This window comes from Ambystoma mexicanum, chromosome 2q, assembly GCF_040938575.1.
Source record: "Ambystoma mexicanum isolate Mex_15411 chromosome 2q, UKY_AmexF1_1, whole genome shotgun sequence".
In the NCBI taxonomy this organism is placed as follows: domain Eukaryota; kingdom Metazoa; phylum Chordata; class Amphibia; order Caudata; family Ambystomatidae; genus Ambystoma; species Ambystoma mexicanum.
In genome coordinates, this window is record NC_090924.1 from 882,020,077 (window position 1) to 882,036,481 (window position 16,405).

At 42.0% G+C, this 16,405-nt stretch overlaps 1 protein-coding gene across 2 annotated transcripts in view; it reads left to right on the forward strand.

The window, feature by feature from the left end:
- The window catches only part of LOC138569807 (uncharacterized), a 312,946-nt gene that overhangs the window by 160,332 nt on the left and 136,209 nt on the right, over positions 1 to 16,405 (forward strand). For both annotated transcript variants that reach the window (XM_069648149.1, XM_069648148.1), the window contains exon 3: positions 2,138 to 2,676. In XM_069648149.1, the coding sequence (XP_069504250.1) occupies positions 2,138 to 2,676 (539 nt within the window). The remainder of the gene's footprint in view (positions 1 to 2,137; positions 2,677 to 16,405) is intronic.

A 16,405-nucleotide genomic window follows, 5' to 3' on the forward strand; every position in this document is an offset into this window, starting at 1 on the left:
CTCAAAGTGATACACCTGTGGAACCCCATTTTTTTAAGAGGCCTGCACAAGATAATCTGGCAATAATAAAGAGCAATATGACACTGGCCACAGCCCACGAGTATACATTATAAAAAAAAAAAGTTTATAAAAAATACGTTTAAAAATAAATCTTTTTTTCTAGGGGTAGCAAGGGAGACCACAGGGGTAGCAAGGGAGACCTCAGGGCTCGTTACTGCGACCCCTGGCAACCACCAAATGACGTCCCTGGTTGTGATTGGTCCATGGCAAGGAGGTGTTGAAGTGATAGTCGAGAGGCAGTTATGGTCTGCGGTCCAATCTAGGATGCAGCCTTTGGAGTGTGTGGGACTTACTACTTTCTGGGTGAATCCTAAGTCATTAAATTCCTTAGTGAAGGTAACAACAGGTTTGTCCTTTGCATCATTGAATCACAAGTTGAGGTCTCCTAATAGTAGTGTCTTGGTGGAGCTTTTGATGTTATTACTGAGTATGTGGATGAGGTGTCCCTGAGAGTCTAGGGGGACGCCCCGGGCGGCGGTACAGTACGTGAATATTGATGGTGCTGTTGGGGGACATTGTGAGTTTAGCAGATAGATGGTCAGAGTTGCTGGTCAAGGGGTGACTGACAAGTCGAAGGTCGAGGCTCTCTTCCCACTCGTGCTAGTCCCCCAGTAATATTTTCCATTTCCAGCACTGCCTCTGCATGGAACATTAATCCTGATTGTGAATGGGTGTAACATAGAAAACAGTGTGGACCTGAATTTCTATGTTATGATTTTCCCCTTCACAAAAAGAATGTTAAATGCCGCCTGCCATGCCTGTGCGTGAGGGATCATTGATTTTGTTCAGTATGCAATCTGTCTGTTTTTTGCTATCATCTCCTTCCTTTATGAATATTCAATGTGAGTGGGGGTGCATATAGTTCTGTCCGATAGAGTATAGGGCAGTGGTGATAGAAATCTTTACTTTAAGCTCCCCAATCGACAGAAGCACCCGTATCACATGGTTTGTGATTAACTGGCAAAGATCTAAATCGCGATCCGTTTAGGCATCGAAATAACCACCATAGAATTGGTCTCTTTGGCTCGTACATTTTCAGGAAGAGAGTCATTTTGTAAAAAGGGCAAATTGCATACAGGGGACCTGTACCTTTATCTCTCACAGGCTCTTGGGCCCCCTGCTTGCATTGTTTTTACTTTTACATAACTGAGTGGAAATTGAAAGAATAAAACTAGGTTAAGTCACCTCCATTCTTTCATTTTACTTTCCATTTTTAAAAAAATGTAAATGCCACCTGCAAATGATGCTTTAAGGTGTAAATGTCACCTACACATTGTGCTTTGCAGATGGCATTTAAAATGGATTCTTTTGGAATCTTTCTGCTTTTTTCTGTTTTATTGATTTTTATTCAGATCCAAACGATGAACTTCATAATTGATAATGATAACATATTACAACAAACAATACTTGTTGTTTAGTACTGAGTACAAACAATGAACACCTTTTGCAATCGTTCTACTTTTCACAGGTTTTAATTGTAGGCAGGTTGCACAGGAATCATTTAGTTTTATGCCTGGTATAAACTAGGAGGCATTGAAGGAGGACGGTAAATAAACAGAGGAATTGCTAAATCCCTTTTGTGCCTTTAGTCTTCCTTCAAACGCACTGAACGTCCCACGGAGTGTAAAAGTATGGTGTAAACAGCTTAATCCTGGCTTTTACCATGGGTGTCATTTTAGGATAGGGGAGACAAGAGTGTTTGTCCCCCCCAAATTTCGTGGTACAAGATTTTGTCCCACTCATTTGGCAGGGGCCCCTTTCCTCTGGATGTCATGTCCCCCCAACATGTTTAGCAAAGTTACTCCACTGGCTTTGGTGCCTTATGTATGTACTCCATTAAGGATGCTCTCTAACAGCACAGGCAAAGAGATATTTTGATTTCTCCCTCCAGGTCGATTGTGCCAGATTTAGTGCTTGAAGTGCCAGCTTAGTGCCCACCTTGGTGCATCTGTTTGCCTGGCGGTATATGCATTTTGCTCTGCTCTAAAGTCAGTCCTGCTTTCTAAAAAAAAAGAACAGATTGCAATATGAATATGAGTGCTGTGTCGATAAATGACCTTGCAACGCTTTCTTTCAGGGGAAAATGAAGTGCCCTCAGAGGACGCCCTCATTCTGCAGCTGCAGCTGGCCAAAGGCCAGGAGAAGTTCGTCGAGATGCTCCGGAGCCAGCAGAAGGTCATGGCCGACCTGCAGCAGCGGCTCTCGGAGCAGCAGAGCACGCTCATCAGCCAGCAGCGAGCCATCCTCGAGCAGCAGAGGAAGATGTACGAGCAAATGGACGTGGTCAAGGTCCAGTACGGGATGCTGTTCGACACCGTCAAGCAGATGTCCTTCCAGGGCCTGCAGGACGACATCCAGCACTACTTCCAGGCCCACCTCCAGGGCCTCCAGAACCAGGCCCGCGATCACCTGCAGAAGTCCTTCTCGGTGCACAAGGTGGACGTCGACGCCAAGGTGATCGACGTGGGGGCGCCTCTGCTGGACTGCGGCCTCTGTGAGGGGGACGAATTCTGCGATTTCCAAAAGTCGCCGTCGCAGTGTGAGAAATGCACCCAGTGCCCAGCGGGCTTCTTCCAAATGTCTGAATGTTCTGCCAACGCGGATCGAATTTGCCAGGTGAAATTATATTGTTTTCTTTATGCGATGAGTTATGTGCAGATGTTGCAAGCAAAGATAGCACATACTATTGTATTTACAATGAAGTGAATATCTAATTCTCCAGAACAGTTTGTACATGCTTCTGCTCCTCTAAGTTACTATGTGCCATTGAAATGTTTGGCAAGTGCATAAGAACACTTTGGTTAACATGTGGAGTCATACCAAAAAGGAACATTTGCTGAGTGCTTCCCGATTGATCAGTATCAGCAGTATTTGCAGAGGGCAGAGTCAGGAAAGACATCTTATTCCAATCATTATGCTGGTCTACACAGCTTCAGGCAACAGCACCAGTTAGGCACATGGTTTGGGTTGAAAGGTGCAGTAGTCACCTTTGGCCAAAACGTTCCTTCAATGTGAGGTTTTCAGATTCCTGTAAGGATACAGAAGTACTTTGGCTGGTGTTTCCTTCCTGTGCAACGTTCATCCGAGCGGGATATGCCAGATGTTAACATGGCAGGGGCACACGTGCCATGATTGGAAGGAGACTATTGTCACACCATGTGTAGCACCACCTCCAAAAAAGTACCCCCCTTCCTTCCTTGTCCCTGCTCCACACCTTCTGCCACTCTCCTGCCTCCCGCCTGCCCTTTGTGCCCTCCTCACCTCCCATTGATGCACATAGAGTCTTGCATGCAATTGACGTCCCCCTCCCCCTTTTCTTTTAGCTAAAGCCAAGAGCTGGCAACCTCCCCGTTGAGCAGGAGAGTTTGGGTCTGGAGGGTGATCCCTCATTGCCCTCATGAACATATGCAGTTTGGGAATGCATGCATTGAAAATATCCAGGACTAAGAATTGTATTTATTTCTTTGTTGGTGGAGGCCTGCAGAGACAGGTGAGTTTGGTATCAGAGCGCTAAAGGTACATAGTTAGGTATAGATGGAAACAGTATGGTAGTTGCATTACATCATAGATCATGATTCAAGTTCAGAGTCGATAGGGCAGTTCGAATAATTACTGCCTATTAGCAAATGCAGCCCAAAAAGTGTAGCATTGATCTCGATGCAAGTGCGCATGCACAGCCAATCAATCTCAGCGTATTCAAATAACACCCCCTTACATACATATGTATTTCTCTCCTTTTTGCCACTCCACTGTTTCTTATTTTCACTTATTCCCTTTTGCATATCATATACAGCCTGTGCAGGATGTATATCCTGGCAGGAGAAAACGGGCAGACCTATTAGGGCCCGCTGTAGTAACGAGGCAGTATGAAATCTGGCATTCTGTTCTAATTGGACCTAATTGCATCTGGCACTGCCTGGATAACTGGGCATGATGGAATATGCGCACTCTTTGTTAACTGTTCATAGTGAAATGCCTTCCTTTGCTATGTAGACAGTTTGGCAACTGGCAACAATGTACACATTGGAAATGATAGTATCTGGCCTTACTGTACTACCTTAGCATAAAGGAGGCCAGCACTGCTTTGTAAGCTGGGAACAGTGCAATTTGGCACTGCTGTATTCAACAGGCATACTAGTTTCATCATTACTATGCTCTTAAAATAGGCCTAGATTTTTAAATGGAACATGGTGATTGTTACCTGGTTTTGGCACTCTACAGTTGCCTCAAGGAGCTTTACCCGCTTTAGCATTAGTGATGTCTTTTATGATTGTGCTCATACTGTGCAAAAGGAGCCCAATTAAATTGACAGAGGGATGCTCTCAATATCACAGTCTATAGGTATACTGGTGTCACGATGTTTAATTGTTGACCTACAGCTGTGCTTATACGTAGTCAGCAGTTGTTTTTAGCATTAAATCAATTTGTACGAGGCTTCCTTCAGGACGAAAATAGTTGAAAGGTACATCATGGTTCTTAGCATGAGATACAGTGTATCATGCTCTTTCAAATGTTGTATGACATGCATGGCATAGTGCAGAATTTAGATGTGGAGGCAATGCAGAGACTGGGGAGGTAGGTTAGTGATATGCTGATTGGATTGAGAGGGTATATGATTCACTCATTTCCTGAATGATGTAAAAAACATGGGGACATTACCTGTGTAACTACCACCTGGCTATACACCACAGTTCTCTCTGCAAATGCAATAATTTTAACAGTACGTGCTATCGGCCCATCTGCCTTCACTTCAATCATATTCGTGTATTTATTGTCAGCTCGGATTGACAATCCAAGATATTTATACACGGGAACATTTGCAATAGTCCCTGCCAATGTCTCTAACTTTCTGCGTCCTGTCCTTTCCAGGACCAGACCATCAACTTTGTTTTATCAAAGTTTATTATGATACCATCTCAGACGGATATTGAGTAAATTCAGCTATTGCCCTTCTCAATCCTACCTGGGTGGGGTCCATAAGAACCACATCGTCAGCGCATGATGCCCTATTTACATGCGCAGCACCGATCTTAGGTGGAGAACAGTTTAAAGCAGAGAGCCTAGCAGTGGGAAAGGCAAGGTAGAGGTTGAAAAGCATGGGCGCCAGCACACATCCCTTCTGTAAGGCACATGATGTTCAACCTCACCTGAACTCTGGTCCCTTCATGAAATTGTCACAGAATTGTCAGCAGTGACTCCCGCACACCCCATCCTATGCTTACTAATGCAATTCACTACTGACAGAGTCAATTTATGCATCCTTTACCACCAGCCATCACTATCACTATAACTTGAATACATATAACTGAATTTGTTCTTACCTAAACTCAGAGTACAGTAGGATTTTTTACAGCCATATCTGAGTCACCATGTACATAAATACACTCCCTCCGACTCCCCAAAAACCGACTCTGGAAAAAAAATATTTAAAAAATGAAATACCTAATTTCTTGGACAATGCTGCAACTATTTGTCCCTGAACAGGTGCTTTCTTATATCCCAACCGATTTACTCGATCACCTCCGCTCCATAGCTGATAATTTCCCTAAAGTGAACTCCGATAAAAGCTCAATTATCCGGCACCATTGGGAACTCAACGGTACTGGATAATCAAAAATTCTGGTTAGTGGAATGTCAGTTTTCCAAGATGTATAAAAAAGCAACAAGGCAAGATAATCAAGCTTCGCATCTTGGCTCTGTAATCCAGTTCAAATCTTTATCTGGCATTTTCTTATCCAGAGCCATTACTATTGCCGGCAGTGGGAAAGGGGCAACAAAGCTATATCTGGCACCAATTTCTGGTAATAGTGACGTTAATATTGAAAAAGCTGGCAGCCAATGATATATATGTGCGGCCGTTTCATTTTTCAATGTAAAACAGTAGATCTGAGAGGTGTCAATTGCATGGTGGCAATTGGTGCCAATTGAATATGGCACTATATTTTCAGACTCTCCACAGATATAAACAAGCCAAGCAAATCATTTAATTTAAATCGCGCTACAAACGTATGCCCCTTTTCAGTATGAACATGCTCAATTTTAAAATGATGTATGTTGGTTGTAGGAATACTTTGTATTCAGCAGTAGATTAATCAGGGAGAGAGGAAATAAGACATCTCTGATATGGGGTACAAGTATAACAGCAATGCCTGTTATTTTGGACAGATTTAGCACAGGCGCCTTAGTCTATTCACGGAAACAACTGAGATTTCTGATTGGTAACAGTTTGTGCACAATTATGCCAACCAAGGATATATTCTTTATGATTAGAACACATAAGGGTGATTACTCAGCATACAACTTTCTCTACTGTGGCTGGAATTTCATCCCAAGCTGCTGCAGACTATTGAGGATTTAAGAACAGGATCTGTTGCATTATTCATCCTTAATATATTTATTATATGGAGTGCTCTGATAATGCATTAATATATTAGCACTGATATTTTTTAAAACACATCTGTTGATATTTATAGACAAACACACATAGGTGCCATCCTTTTATTTGTTTCAAAGCAAGAACAATGCTTATATTTAGTGGAAATGTGTAACCCTTGCTGTTTGACTGCATATAATATGATATCTTCTACGTGCGTTTTGTTTTAATTTAATTTTGTTGATTGTGTCATAGAACTAGATTTTCAACTGATCATGAAAAGAACCTTTGTCTTGGCATCACATGGCTATTTGTCAAGGTTGCCCATCCCCAGGTGTGATCGGCTGCAGTGTCAAATGTGTTCAATCTTTAAATACACTGCTCCCGTAATTTGAGCATAGACTGAGATCGACATTGGGAAAAATGATACAATCTTTTTCATAATTTCAAAACATTCAAAATGTAGTTTAACAATACAGATTTTTCCTGTCGAGCTGTATTTTCGCATCATGGGGTATGTTAGCGATGGTTGCAATATTTGCATCTAATGTATTAAATATTGTCTTTATATATTTTTATAAATAATACAGCTGATCTCAAGCACACACCCAGTGTTGGACTGGGACATTAAATCGTACCAGGAACCAATACAAAAGTGCCCCAAAAGGCACATGAAAATGTATTGACATTTGTGTCAAACTAAGCTCCACCTAAGTGAACATGTTTGGACAAGTATTTTAAAGGACATCTGGTCAGTAACATTGGACAAACTACCAGCTAGAGAGTGCAGTAAACTCACCAAACTAGCCCACCTTAACCTAAAATTACAGTCCACACTAGTGTGTTGGGCCAGCCCTTCAGGCAGTGCCCTATTGCCCAATGGCCCAGTCTGAGTCCGCAAACACCCAGCTGGTAAAAATGTTACACTTCAAAGTATCCTGAGTAGCACTTAATCCTAAGCATCCCATTAGCCCAGGGAACAGCACAAAATGGTTGTCTCACTGACACAGAACTGGGACCTGCTTGGATTTTACCTCACTAAGTAACAAGACAACCAGATAGGTCGCTTCTTCAAAGCAAATGTCTACTAATTTCCGCATTTCTGATTGATCATTGACAATGCAGATGTACCAACTGGCAACTAGCCAGAGACGGTAGACAGTGATCGCAATAAATCCCAGTGGAGCTATTGTCATAATAAGCAGACTTCTTTTTCTTTTATTGGTATTTACAATTTATAAAAACGTGTATACTATACATACTACAATATCAAAGCATTATAACAGCCAGTATACATTAACATACATAACATATATGCATTCACATACATCAATTTAAAATATTTCCATCATAACTATTAAAGTATGAACACACTAGGGATGGGACCCACTGGTTGCTTAAAAGACTAAAAGTGGGGTCTTCTCACCGAGAATTTCACATAATAACGTTTGGAAAGGGACACATGCAATAATCAGTGCTGTGGTGTTTGGATTTATTGGCATATACCAAAAGGTGGGAGCTTTTCATACCTTTATCTTATGTATACATTTATGCACAGTCTACTCCTGATTTGGTAAATTAGTGTTACATTTGCCAACAAGATGTCTAAGAGTTTCTAATGTCCCAGGGGATTTATATACACGGCAGCATCTCTCTGTTGCTTTTAGTTCCCTAATGGGCCTCTAACTTTCAAGCATTGGCAGTAGGTTAGACCTGAAACCTATGTATACTGCCCCATAATTTGTGTCTGGAATGCTTTCAATGTATCTAGGTATTGTCCCATATTTTCTGAATACGTTATTGTATTTGTAGAGTGGGCATTTCCGCGAAATTTCGCACTGAAGTGCCCAATCATAGATTTGTATTTGGTTTTTAACTTTTGAGAAATTATTCATGAACTAGTTGATGCGTATTACCATCTTTCCCAAAAGTTTATATTAGTCGTGACACATTTCAAAATGAACTGACGACTGCCCATTAATCAAAATGGAGAATAGGACACCAAACAATGTGTTTCTTGTGGTATTTAGGATTGTGTACAACAAAACTACAAGTTTATACTTTACACTTGAAAACAATGATTGGAGGCAAAGTTCTAGCCTAAGTAGCTTCATATGGAGACACGTAGTAAGATTAAGCATTTTTTTCCAAATTAATCCTTCTAAATGAGTTAGGCAAAGACCTCCAACCCATATGTAATACAAGGTATTACTTTCAGGTTGTAGAAGTCGAGGAGAAGGACCAAAGAGGAGGTACAATATTTAGACTTTATTTTTTTCATGTGTGCTATCATAGACGTAGCTTTTATCTTTAATCTTACTAGATTTGCTATTGACTGGACCTTAGAGTGCATAGGAAAACCCAAATATACAAGAATACGTACAGCAGTTAGCTTGCTCTCCTCAAGTTACCAATTGAAACCCTGGGCTTTGTGAGTCTAACACTGTCATTTTGCTTGCATTGATAATTAGGGCATTTTTCATCACATATAGAGTCAAAAGATCTAATGTGCATGGAAGACCCACTTGCGTTAGGTCGAAGATGATGATATTGTCAGCAAAGGTCAGTGCTTTAACGTAGAGGTTGCCTAAATGGCAAAAAAGTGTATGTGGGAGCAACTGTATCAAGCAGGTCTGAGATGTAAAGACTAAAAAAACACAGGGCCAGGACGCATCCTTGTTTTAAACCTATTTTGGTAGCAATGAACACCATATGAGCACCACTAGAGTTGAGACAAATCGATATTTCTTTCTTTGTAAATTCTAGAATAAGCATTTTGAGTATCCCAACCGGGATGTCCCACTCATAAAGCTTATTCCATAGCTTATTTCTATCTATTAAATCAAAGGCGGTGCTTAGATCAATGAAAGCAGTGATGCACCTTTCATAATATGTTCATCCTTAAGTCATTTTAACACTAACCCGTTCACAGTAGTCCCTACATCTTTGCAGAAGCACATCTGCTACATGGATAATGTATTAGTAAAGGTAACCCAACCGGCTAAGTCATCCAATAGTTAGGATGCAAAGATTTTGGTCTTAGAATCAATGAAAGCGATTGGCCCATGCTTTGCTGGGTCAGTTTGCAAACCCTTTCTGGAGGTTGGAGCCAGATGATTCTTCCACCAGGAGTCTGGGATCTTCCCTACTGTATACATTGGGAGAACAGTGAATAGAGGAACTCTGCCCATTTAGCCGGGTTGTCTTTAAGGATCATGTTCAATAAACTATCTGGACACATTGCACATGATTTTTTTCAACTTTTCTATTGTGTTCACCATTGGGTATGGGTGCAATGTTGAAATTTAATTTTGTTTTTGTTGCCTGGCCATATTTTATCTGATAGTAATTATCCAAGAAGGTTCATCAATAGGATGTCTAGTCATTGTCCTGCTATTGTTCCACTTGATTGATTACCTCCCAAAATCAGCCACTATTTTTGATAGATAATATGTTTAGCATGTAAACATGGTCCTTTAATTTAATTGAGCCTCATGCTGTTTGACTCAATTATTGTATTTTTGTTCGATAGGTTTGACTATATGTGTCCTATTTAAACCGTCGAGGGTGCTGGTCCTCTTAACCCTTCTGATCACAATCCAATTGGCTCTTGTGACTTCAACTACAAACAGGTCATTAACATGTGTTCGTAAGACTGATCCATTATTCTCTACCTTAACATTCTTTGGGAAGGATCAAAGTAGTCAATGAGCTTGTAATAATAAATTATGAGTTGGTCTCTAGGGATTGCTACAGGGGATCCCTGATACATCCATCCCATTTGCTTTGTGGAGACCACACCTTTAGGGGCAAAAACTCAACGTAAGCTTTTATCCTGGGTGTTGACAATGTGATTAGTGAGGGAGTAACTTATTACCTGGGCAAAAAGTGCAATATCTAAGTTTAGGATCAAATACGTGTGATCATGTAACAATAGCTGATAATAGATTGACTGTTTCCTCAGCACCAGGTGGGCTTTTCAAAGATGTCCCCAGTAGTATTACCATTCATTTTCGGAAGATGCCAATCATACTTAGGACAAGCACAATTTATGTCCCCTTCTACCTCAACTAGATACGTTCCAATGTTGTCATACCATTCAGAAAGAAGACTGCCCCTCTCTAGAATCATTTCTTCAGAATTGATGCACATGTGGTTCCAATACATGTCGACTAGAAAAACCTGTGTAATACCCTAAGTGATTCCAGCAGCAAGAATAGAGTCCAAGTTTACTTCCCACTTGTTGAGTGATCCACCTAAAATATTGTCAACATCTATAATCACCCAGCCCCTCCGGTTGGGTGGCCTTCATGTCCTTTCCTGGCCTTTTTCAGTAGTATAGTATGCCCATCCAGGTGAGGCAGTGTTAAGTCATACCTCCTGCAACATGAAAATAGGATGATCCATTATTTTTGAATTCCATTTAGAAAGCTAGTAAAGTATTCCAGGAGATAAATCATATGTGTTAAAAGCCTCTTTGTTGCACCACATTTGTTGCCCAGCACAGCAGACAACCAAGACCAACCATTGCTCCTTTCAATTGGTTGTTTGTCCTTTAAAGGCAATCCTAATTGCCTTTCTCCCCCTCTCCCGATTTCAAGTTAAATGTGATGTCTTTGGGCAACGCCATGTGTCTCATCAGTTTTTATGCTCTTAACATTGAACTAAAACAACAGTTTACAACTTCAAGTAATATTGGATTCCTTTGTACAATAGACTGCATGGCAGCATGACACGTCTTAAATTAGGTGTGTGCAAGCACAGATATATTGAGTGCATCTCAGGACTTTTACCCATCACTGGTAACATATACCTTTTATTAGTAAGAAACTAGTTGTGCACTAAGAAACAGTTTTTCATATATATGATCAAATATCAACGGATGCATAGAGGGAATTTTGAAGGATTAATGCACAGAAGATCTTTCAAATACAAGAGACCTTGGATTGCCAGTCGAACCCATTCACACGAGGAAAGCGTGCATCTAATAGGATAGGGAAGCACAACGAAACAGAAACGTTTTGCCAAATGACTACAACGTACTGCTGTGAGTGCCATTCAGTAGACGTGTCCTCTGCAGCCAGCAGAAATGGTGCCCCAAGGAAAAACGAAAGGCTGCACCTTTCTTTCTTGTGGCTGATAAGACCTATAGGACTGTTCAGTTGAGATTTGAGTATTTGTTGTTAAAGGACCCACCTGTTATGTGCGAGACAGGCCCTTCATAAAATAAACAGAGCCACATCGTATTAGCTTCTTCTTTATTCACCATCTTTCTGCATACAGCCCTTTTACTTTCACTGCCCCTCCCCTTCCTCCTTCTTATCGCCTTCCTCTGTGGGTTTTAAGTCCTTCCACTTCAAAAGGAGCCTCTCTAATTTCCCTGCCACATCACCCCCCCTTGCTTATCTTGGAAGTTCAGTTGCGCAGATTTGTTCAATCAGGCATAAGGGTCTTTTTGTGGCCCGATGTGGTCGCCACAAGGGAATTCTAAAAACAATCCCTGCGCAGGAGGAAACCACTTATGCATTCCTGGTGTCTGCCATCAACAGAAAATGGATCATACTACCCAACAGAGACTACGAGAGATACTTGTTCATCCAAAGGATGCAACAACCTCAGGAGACTGTGGGGGAGTTCGTCATTAGGCTCCAGAGGAAAATCCCTCACTGTGACTTCGCCAACTTCAAAGATGATGAAGAAATCGGGCTCAGGATAATTGAAGGGCGCACCTCCTCACTCTTCACTAAACACCTACTAAAAAAGCTCCTCTCATCGCAAGAGATCATCAACCTAGCCAGAGTATACGAGGGAGTAGATGTGCAAGCATTGGCCATGGAAAACCCCAAGAAAAGCAATATCATTGCAGGAATATATACCACGTGAATGTCCACAACCAAGGAATGCCAAGCAGACAGGGGCCCTGAAGCCTGCACCAACGACCACACGGAAAGAAGCAGTGTTATAGGTGTCGATTTGAATACCCTCACAGAGGACAAAGCCCGGCCATAGGACAAATGTGCATGAGGTGTGGGCAGGAAAATCACTTCCAGGTAATGTGCAGGTTGAAATCCCCAACACTCGCTGCTTCCAAACCGACCCTGCTCACTGGACCGATCAGGAGACTTGAGCAGCCGAGAGGATTCAACCACAGGACATACCCTGACCGTGACATCCAGAGAACAAACCTGGGGAGAAATGCGCCAACCTTCCAGGTCCAAGCAGGTGTAATAAAAGCCATAGAAGATCTCACAATTAACCCATCAACACGCTATCCAAATGAATATGACTATTCACCCAACCCGCCAGCATGTTATGCCCTTGACCAACGAAACGACCATGGACCTGACTCAAACCCATACGAAAACCCCCCAACTAATGGAGAAATAGAAGAAACGTATGACCAGTAATGCAACCATGACAGGTATAGCAAAGAATATGTCAGACTCATCATTGATACCGACGACGACAGCGCAGCTCCAAAAATTGCCGTCCAGATCAGTAGCCTGAATAACAAACTTATTGTGGGCACTGGAGCAACTGTCAAAATTATGAATGAGAGTCTCCATTAACCCATAAGAGAAATCTACGCTTATGCCCATCCTACGCTCGAATGTTTCAATGGGGTGCAGCTCACCCACTCCAATCAATCGGATGATTCCAGTGTTACCTGTTTCACAAAGGGCGAAGAGTGCCCACAACCATACACATTATCCGAAGCCCTTCAACGTGGCGATATCTTCTCAGCTACCAGACAGCTCGGGCATTGGTCCTGATCGACATACAGTACGACCAATCGGAAGTTGTCCTGTGTCTTCCACCAGGAGCGCAGGCACTGTGCTCAATATCCCATCCTTGTTGCCAGTTGTTATGTGCGAGACAGTCCCTTAATATAATACATGGAGCCACATCTCATTAGCTTCTTCTTTATTCACCATCTTTCCGCATATGGCCCTTCTCCCTCCCCTGACATTCCCCTCCCTCCTTCTTCCTACCTTCGTCCCTGGGTTCCAAGTCCTTCCGCCTTTAAAGGGGCCTCTCCAATTTCCTCGCCACAACATCACCCACGTATCAGGACATGCCTTATGTGGCATCTTCTGTAATGAAAACCTCACCAATGTCTTCTCCGCAGTCCCCGTATCCTGGTGAGACCACTTATCCTTGTTAAAAAGTATCCAATACCCATCACACAACTGAAACACAGACTAGAATACCAGCATTCCTCCACAACTGGATAAAAAACCCCACTGGAAAGCATAGCACTAACAAAAGCCATTCATACACTCAAAAAAGAAACACGTCGCAAAATGGGTTAGCTCCATTATTAGTCAAATCAAAAAAGAAAAACAAAACCTCAAGATAATCTGGAGAAGTAACTCTAGGAAAATTGGCCTACTATCAGCAGCTATATTTCTACAGAGCAGAAACCATCAAAGCAAAAACCGGCCCCTCCTGACATCAGATCATAGCAGGACAGTACTGCTAGAATGATCTCTTCTAAATCAATCAAAAATTCAAAATACTGAGCAGCCTGGAGCAGTTCAATGTCTGTTTTTTTTCAATGGAATTGTTACTGAAAAATTCCATTGAAAAAATCATTGGAATATTGTATTTCTATACTTGGGAGGATCCCCCAATATCCTCATATTTATATCCCTACCCTAACCCCCTCTCTACCATGTTTATCCCTTCACCCCCTCTATGGTTCAATGAGCTTATTCGATGGCATTTTTTCGGTAAAAATTCAATTGAAAAAACTCCTGTCGCAAACAACGGTATACCGCCTGGAAAACAGTTCCAATGGATATGCAAGAACGCTGTGACTGCATCACAACACAATTAAGCAATACAATTCTCCACATCCAAGACTTTCTGGGTAGGAAAGGGCCATCCACGCCACACCAAACCAGGGAAACTATACCAACAGAACCTCCTACCATACCATTAACAGCTTTTTGTCCTCACCTTGCAGGAACTCCTCTACCTTCTCTTCATAGTCAACTCAAGCACCCCAGTATTCACTCTATAAGATCTCTGTCCCGCCAAACATGTGCAAAGCAATAGCTAGACGAACTAGACTGGGCACCAGCCTTTCTGCCCTTGCTCAATGCCTCTATAGAGGAAGGGGCCGACCCCCTCTTCTTCAAAACAGCCATCATCAAACATCTCCTTTAAATACCCATGGCTATCCAAATGATCCAGCAATCTTCTGTCCTTGAGAAATGTATCTACCAACAACTTTCAGAATATGACAAATATAACAGCCTCCTACATGAGTCACAATAAAGATTCAGACCAACGGTGGGGACAGAAACCACACTATGCTTGATATGGGACATCCTAAAGAACAACACAGCACTTACTCATCAAGTATTCTGATTCTACTCGACATTTTGTCTGCCTTCAACACTATTTATCAAAAGACAATACATAAAATACTAGAAAACAATGCAGTAAAGGGAATCACCCTACATTGAATCGCCCTACACTGAATCGCCTCATTACTGACAGAGAGAATTTTAAGAGCATTAATGGCCATTTCCTTTCACAGCCTTATAATCGGACATGTGAATTAACCCAACGATCCAGTCTCTATCAGAGATAGAGTGCAGAGGACACCCAAACCATTTCAAAAACTCATAAATGACCCAACAACAAACACCCTGGACCACAGCACATGTCTGCTACTGGTGGACTCTTGGATGACTTCAAACAGATTTAAGCTCAACACAACTAAAACAAGAGCTTATGTGATCTGCGGTGCAACACCACCAAACCCCACAACACTCTGTTGCCTGGATGTAATGGGCACCTGCCCACTGTCCATTCCAACTGAGTGGAAAATGGAATCACAATGGACAATGATCTCACACTAGAATCTCAGGTTAAAGTCATTATAAGGAGCTGCTTCTTACCACTTCCTACTATCTGACACATCATGCGCTACTTGACCTTCACAAACTGGACCATGGCTTTTATAGCACTTGCACTGTCAAACATCTTTAACCATGGACTCATTGAATATCTAAATCTACTGAACATGCTGCAAATAGACCTGCGTGTAGAAGATAGACTACTCCAAGCTCTGAAAAGATGCAAGCACATTTGCACACTCGACTGGCTCCTGAAGAAAAGAAGGATTCAATTGAAAACTCTTTGCATTTCCAACCAAGCCATCTATTCAGGGGCCTCAAATCAATCACAAGAAAACTGACACACTGCCAACCATCAAGAACACTCTGATCCAGTGATGATGCACTAGTACTGGCGCCAAGCTTAAAACAAACACAGCATGAAGGATCCTTCGTCTTCCTACTACCAACCAAACTTTGGAATTCCCTGTTAAAACACTGACACGCAGAGGACCATCTGACCTATACTCAAATGATTATCACAAGACGAGTCTGCAACCTCTACCAATAACACCTGTACCCCTGGCAATATAGCCCCATTGACTGACTCTCCCTAAACTCTTATGAACTTAGCAGGATGATGACTAAAGCTACTTAAAAAAGAATTCACCCATGTTGAATGCCACATTACCGAAAGGGACTCAAACACTACGACAAACAATCTTGAAACCACCCTACTAATCTACCCAGGTATCTCCAACCACCTCATTATAAATAACATTTCGTGCCTCATCCCATTTGGAGACACTCAACAATGTTCTACCCCCCCTCTGCTTCCCTACTGCACTCAACAATCTCATTGACCTTACACCACACATGCTAATTCTGTGTAAACAGCTACCACTAGCCTCTATAAGTTACCACATATCAACATTAACCAAGCTATGGTTTAGCTCTAATTTATAGCCCTATCACCCCACCACCCCACACACACATTAGTGGCTAACCCAAATTCAAAGGTCTTGAACCTGTCAGACCTTTGGCTTTTTCCTTAGGGCTTCATTATGAGTTTGGTGGTCCGGAAGTAAGGGTGCCGGTAGCAACATACCGGCATCGTATCCAT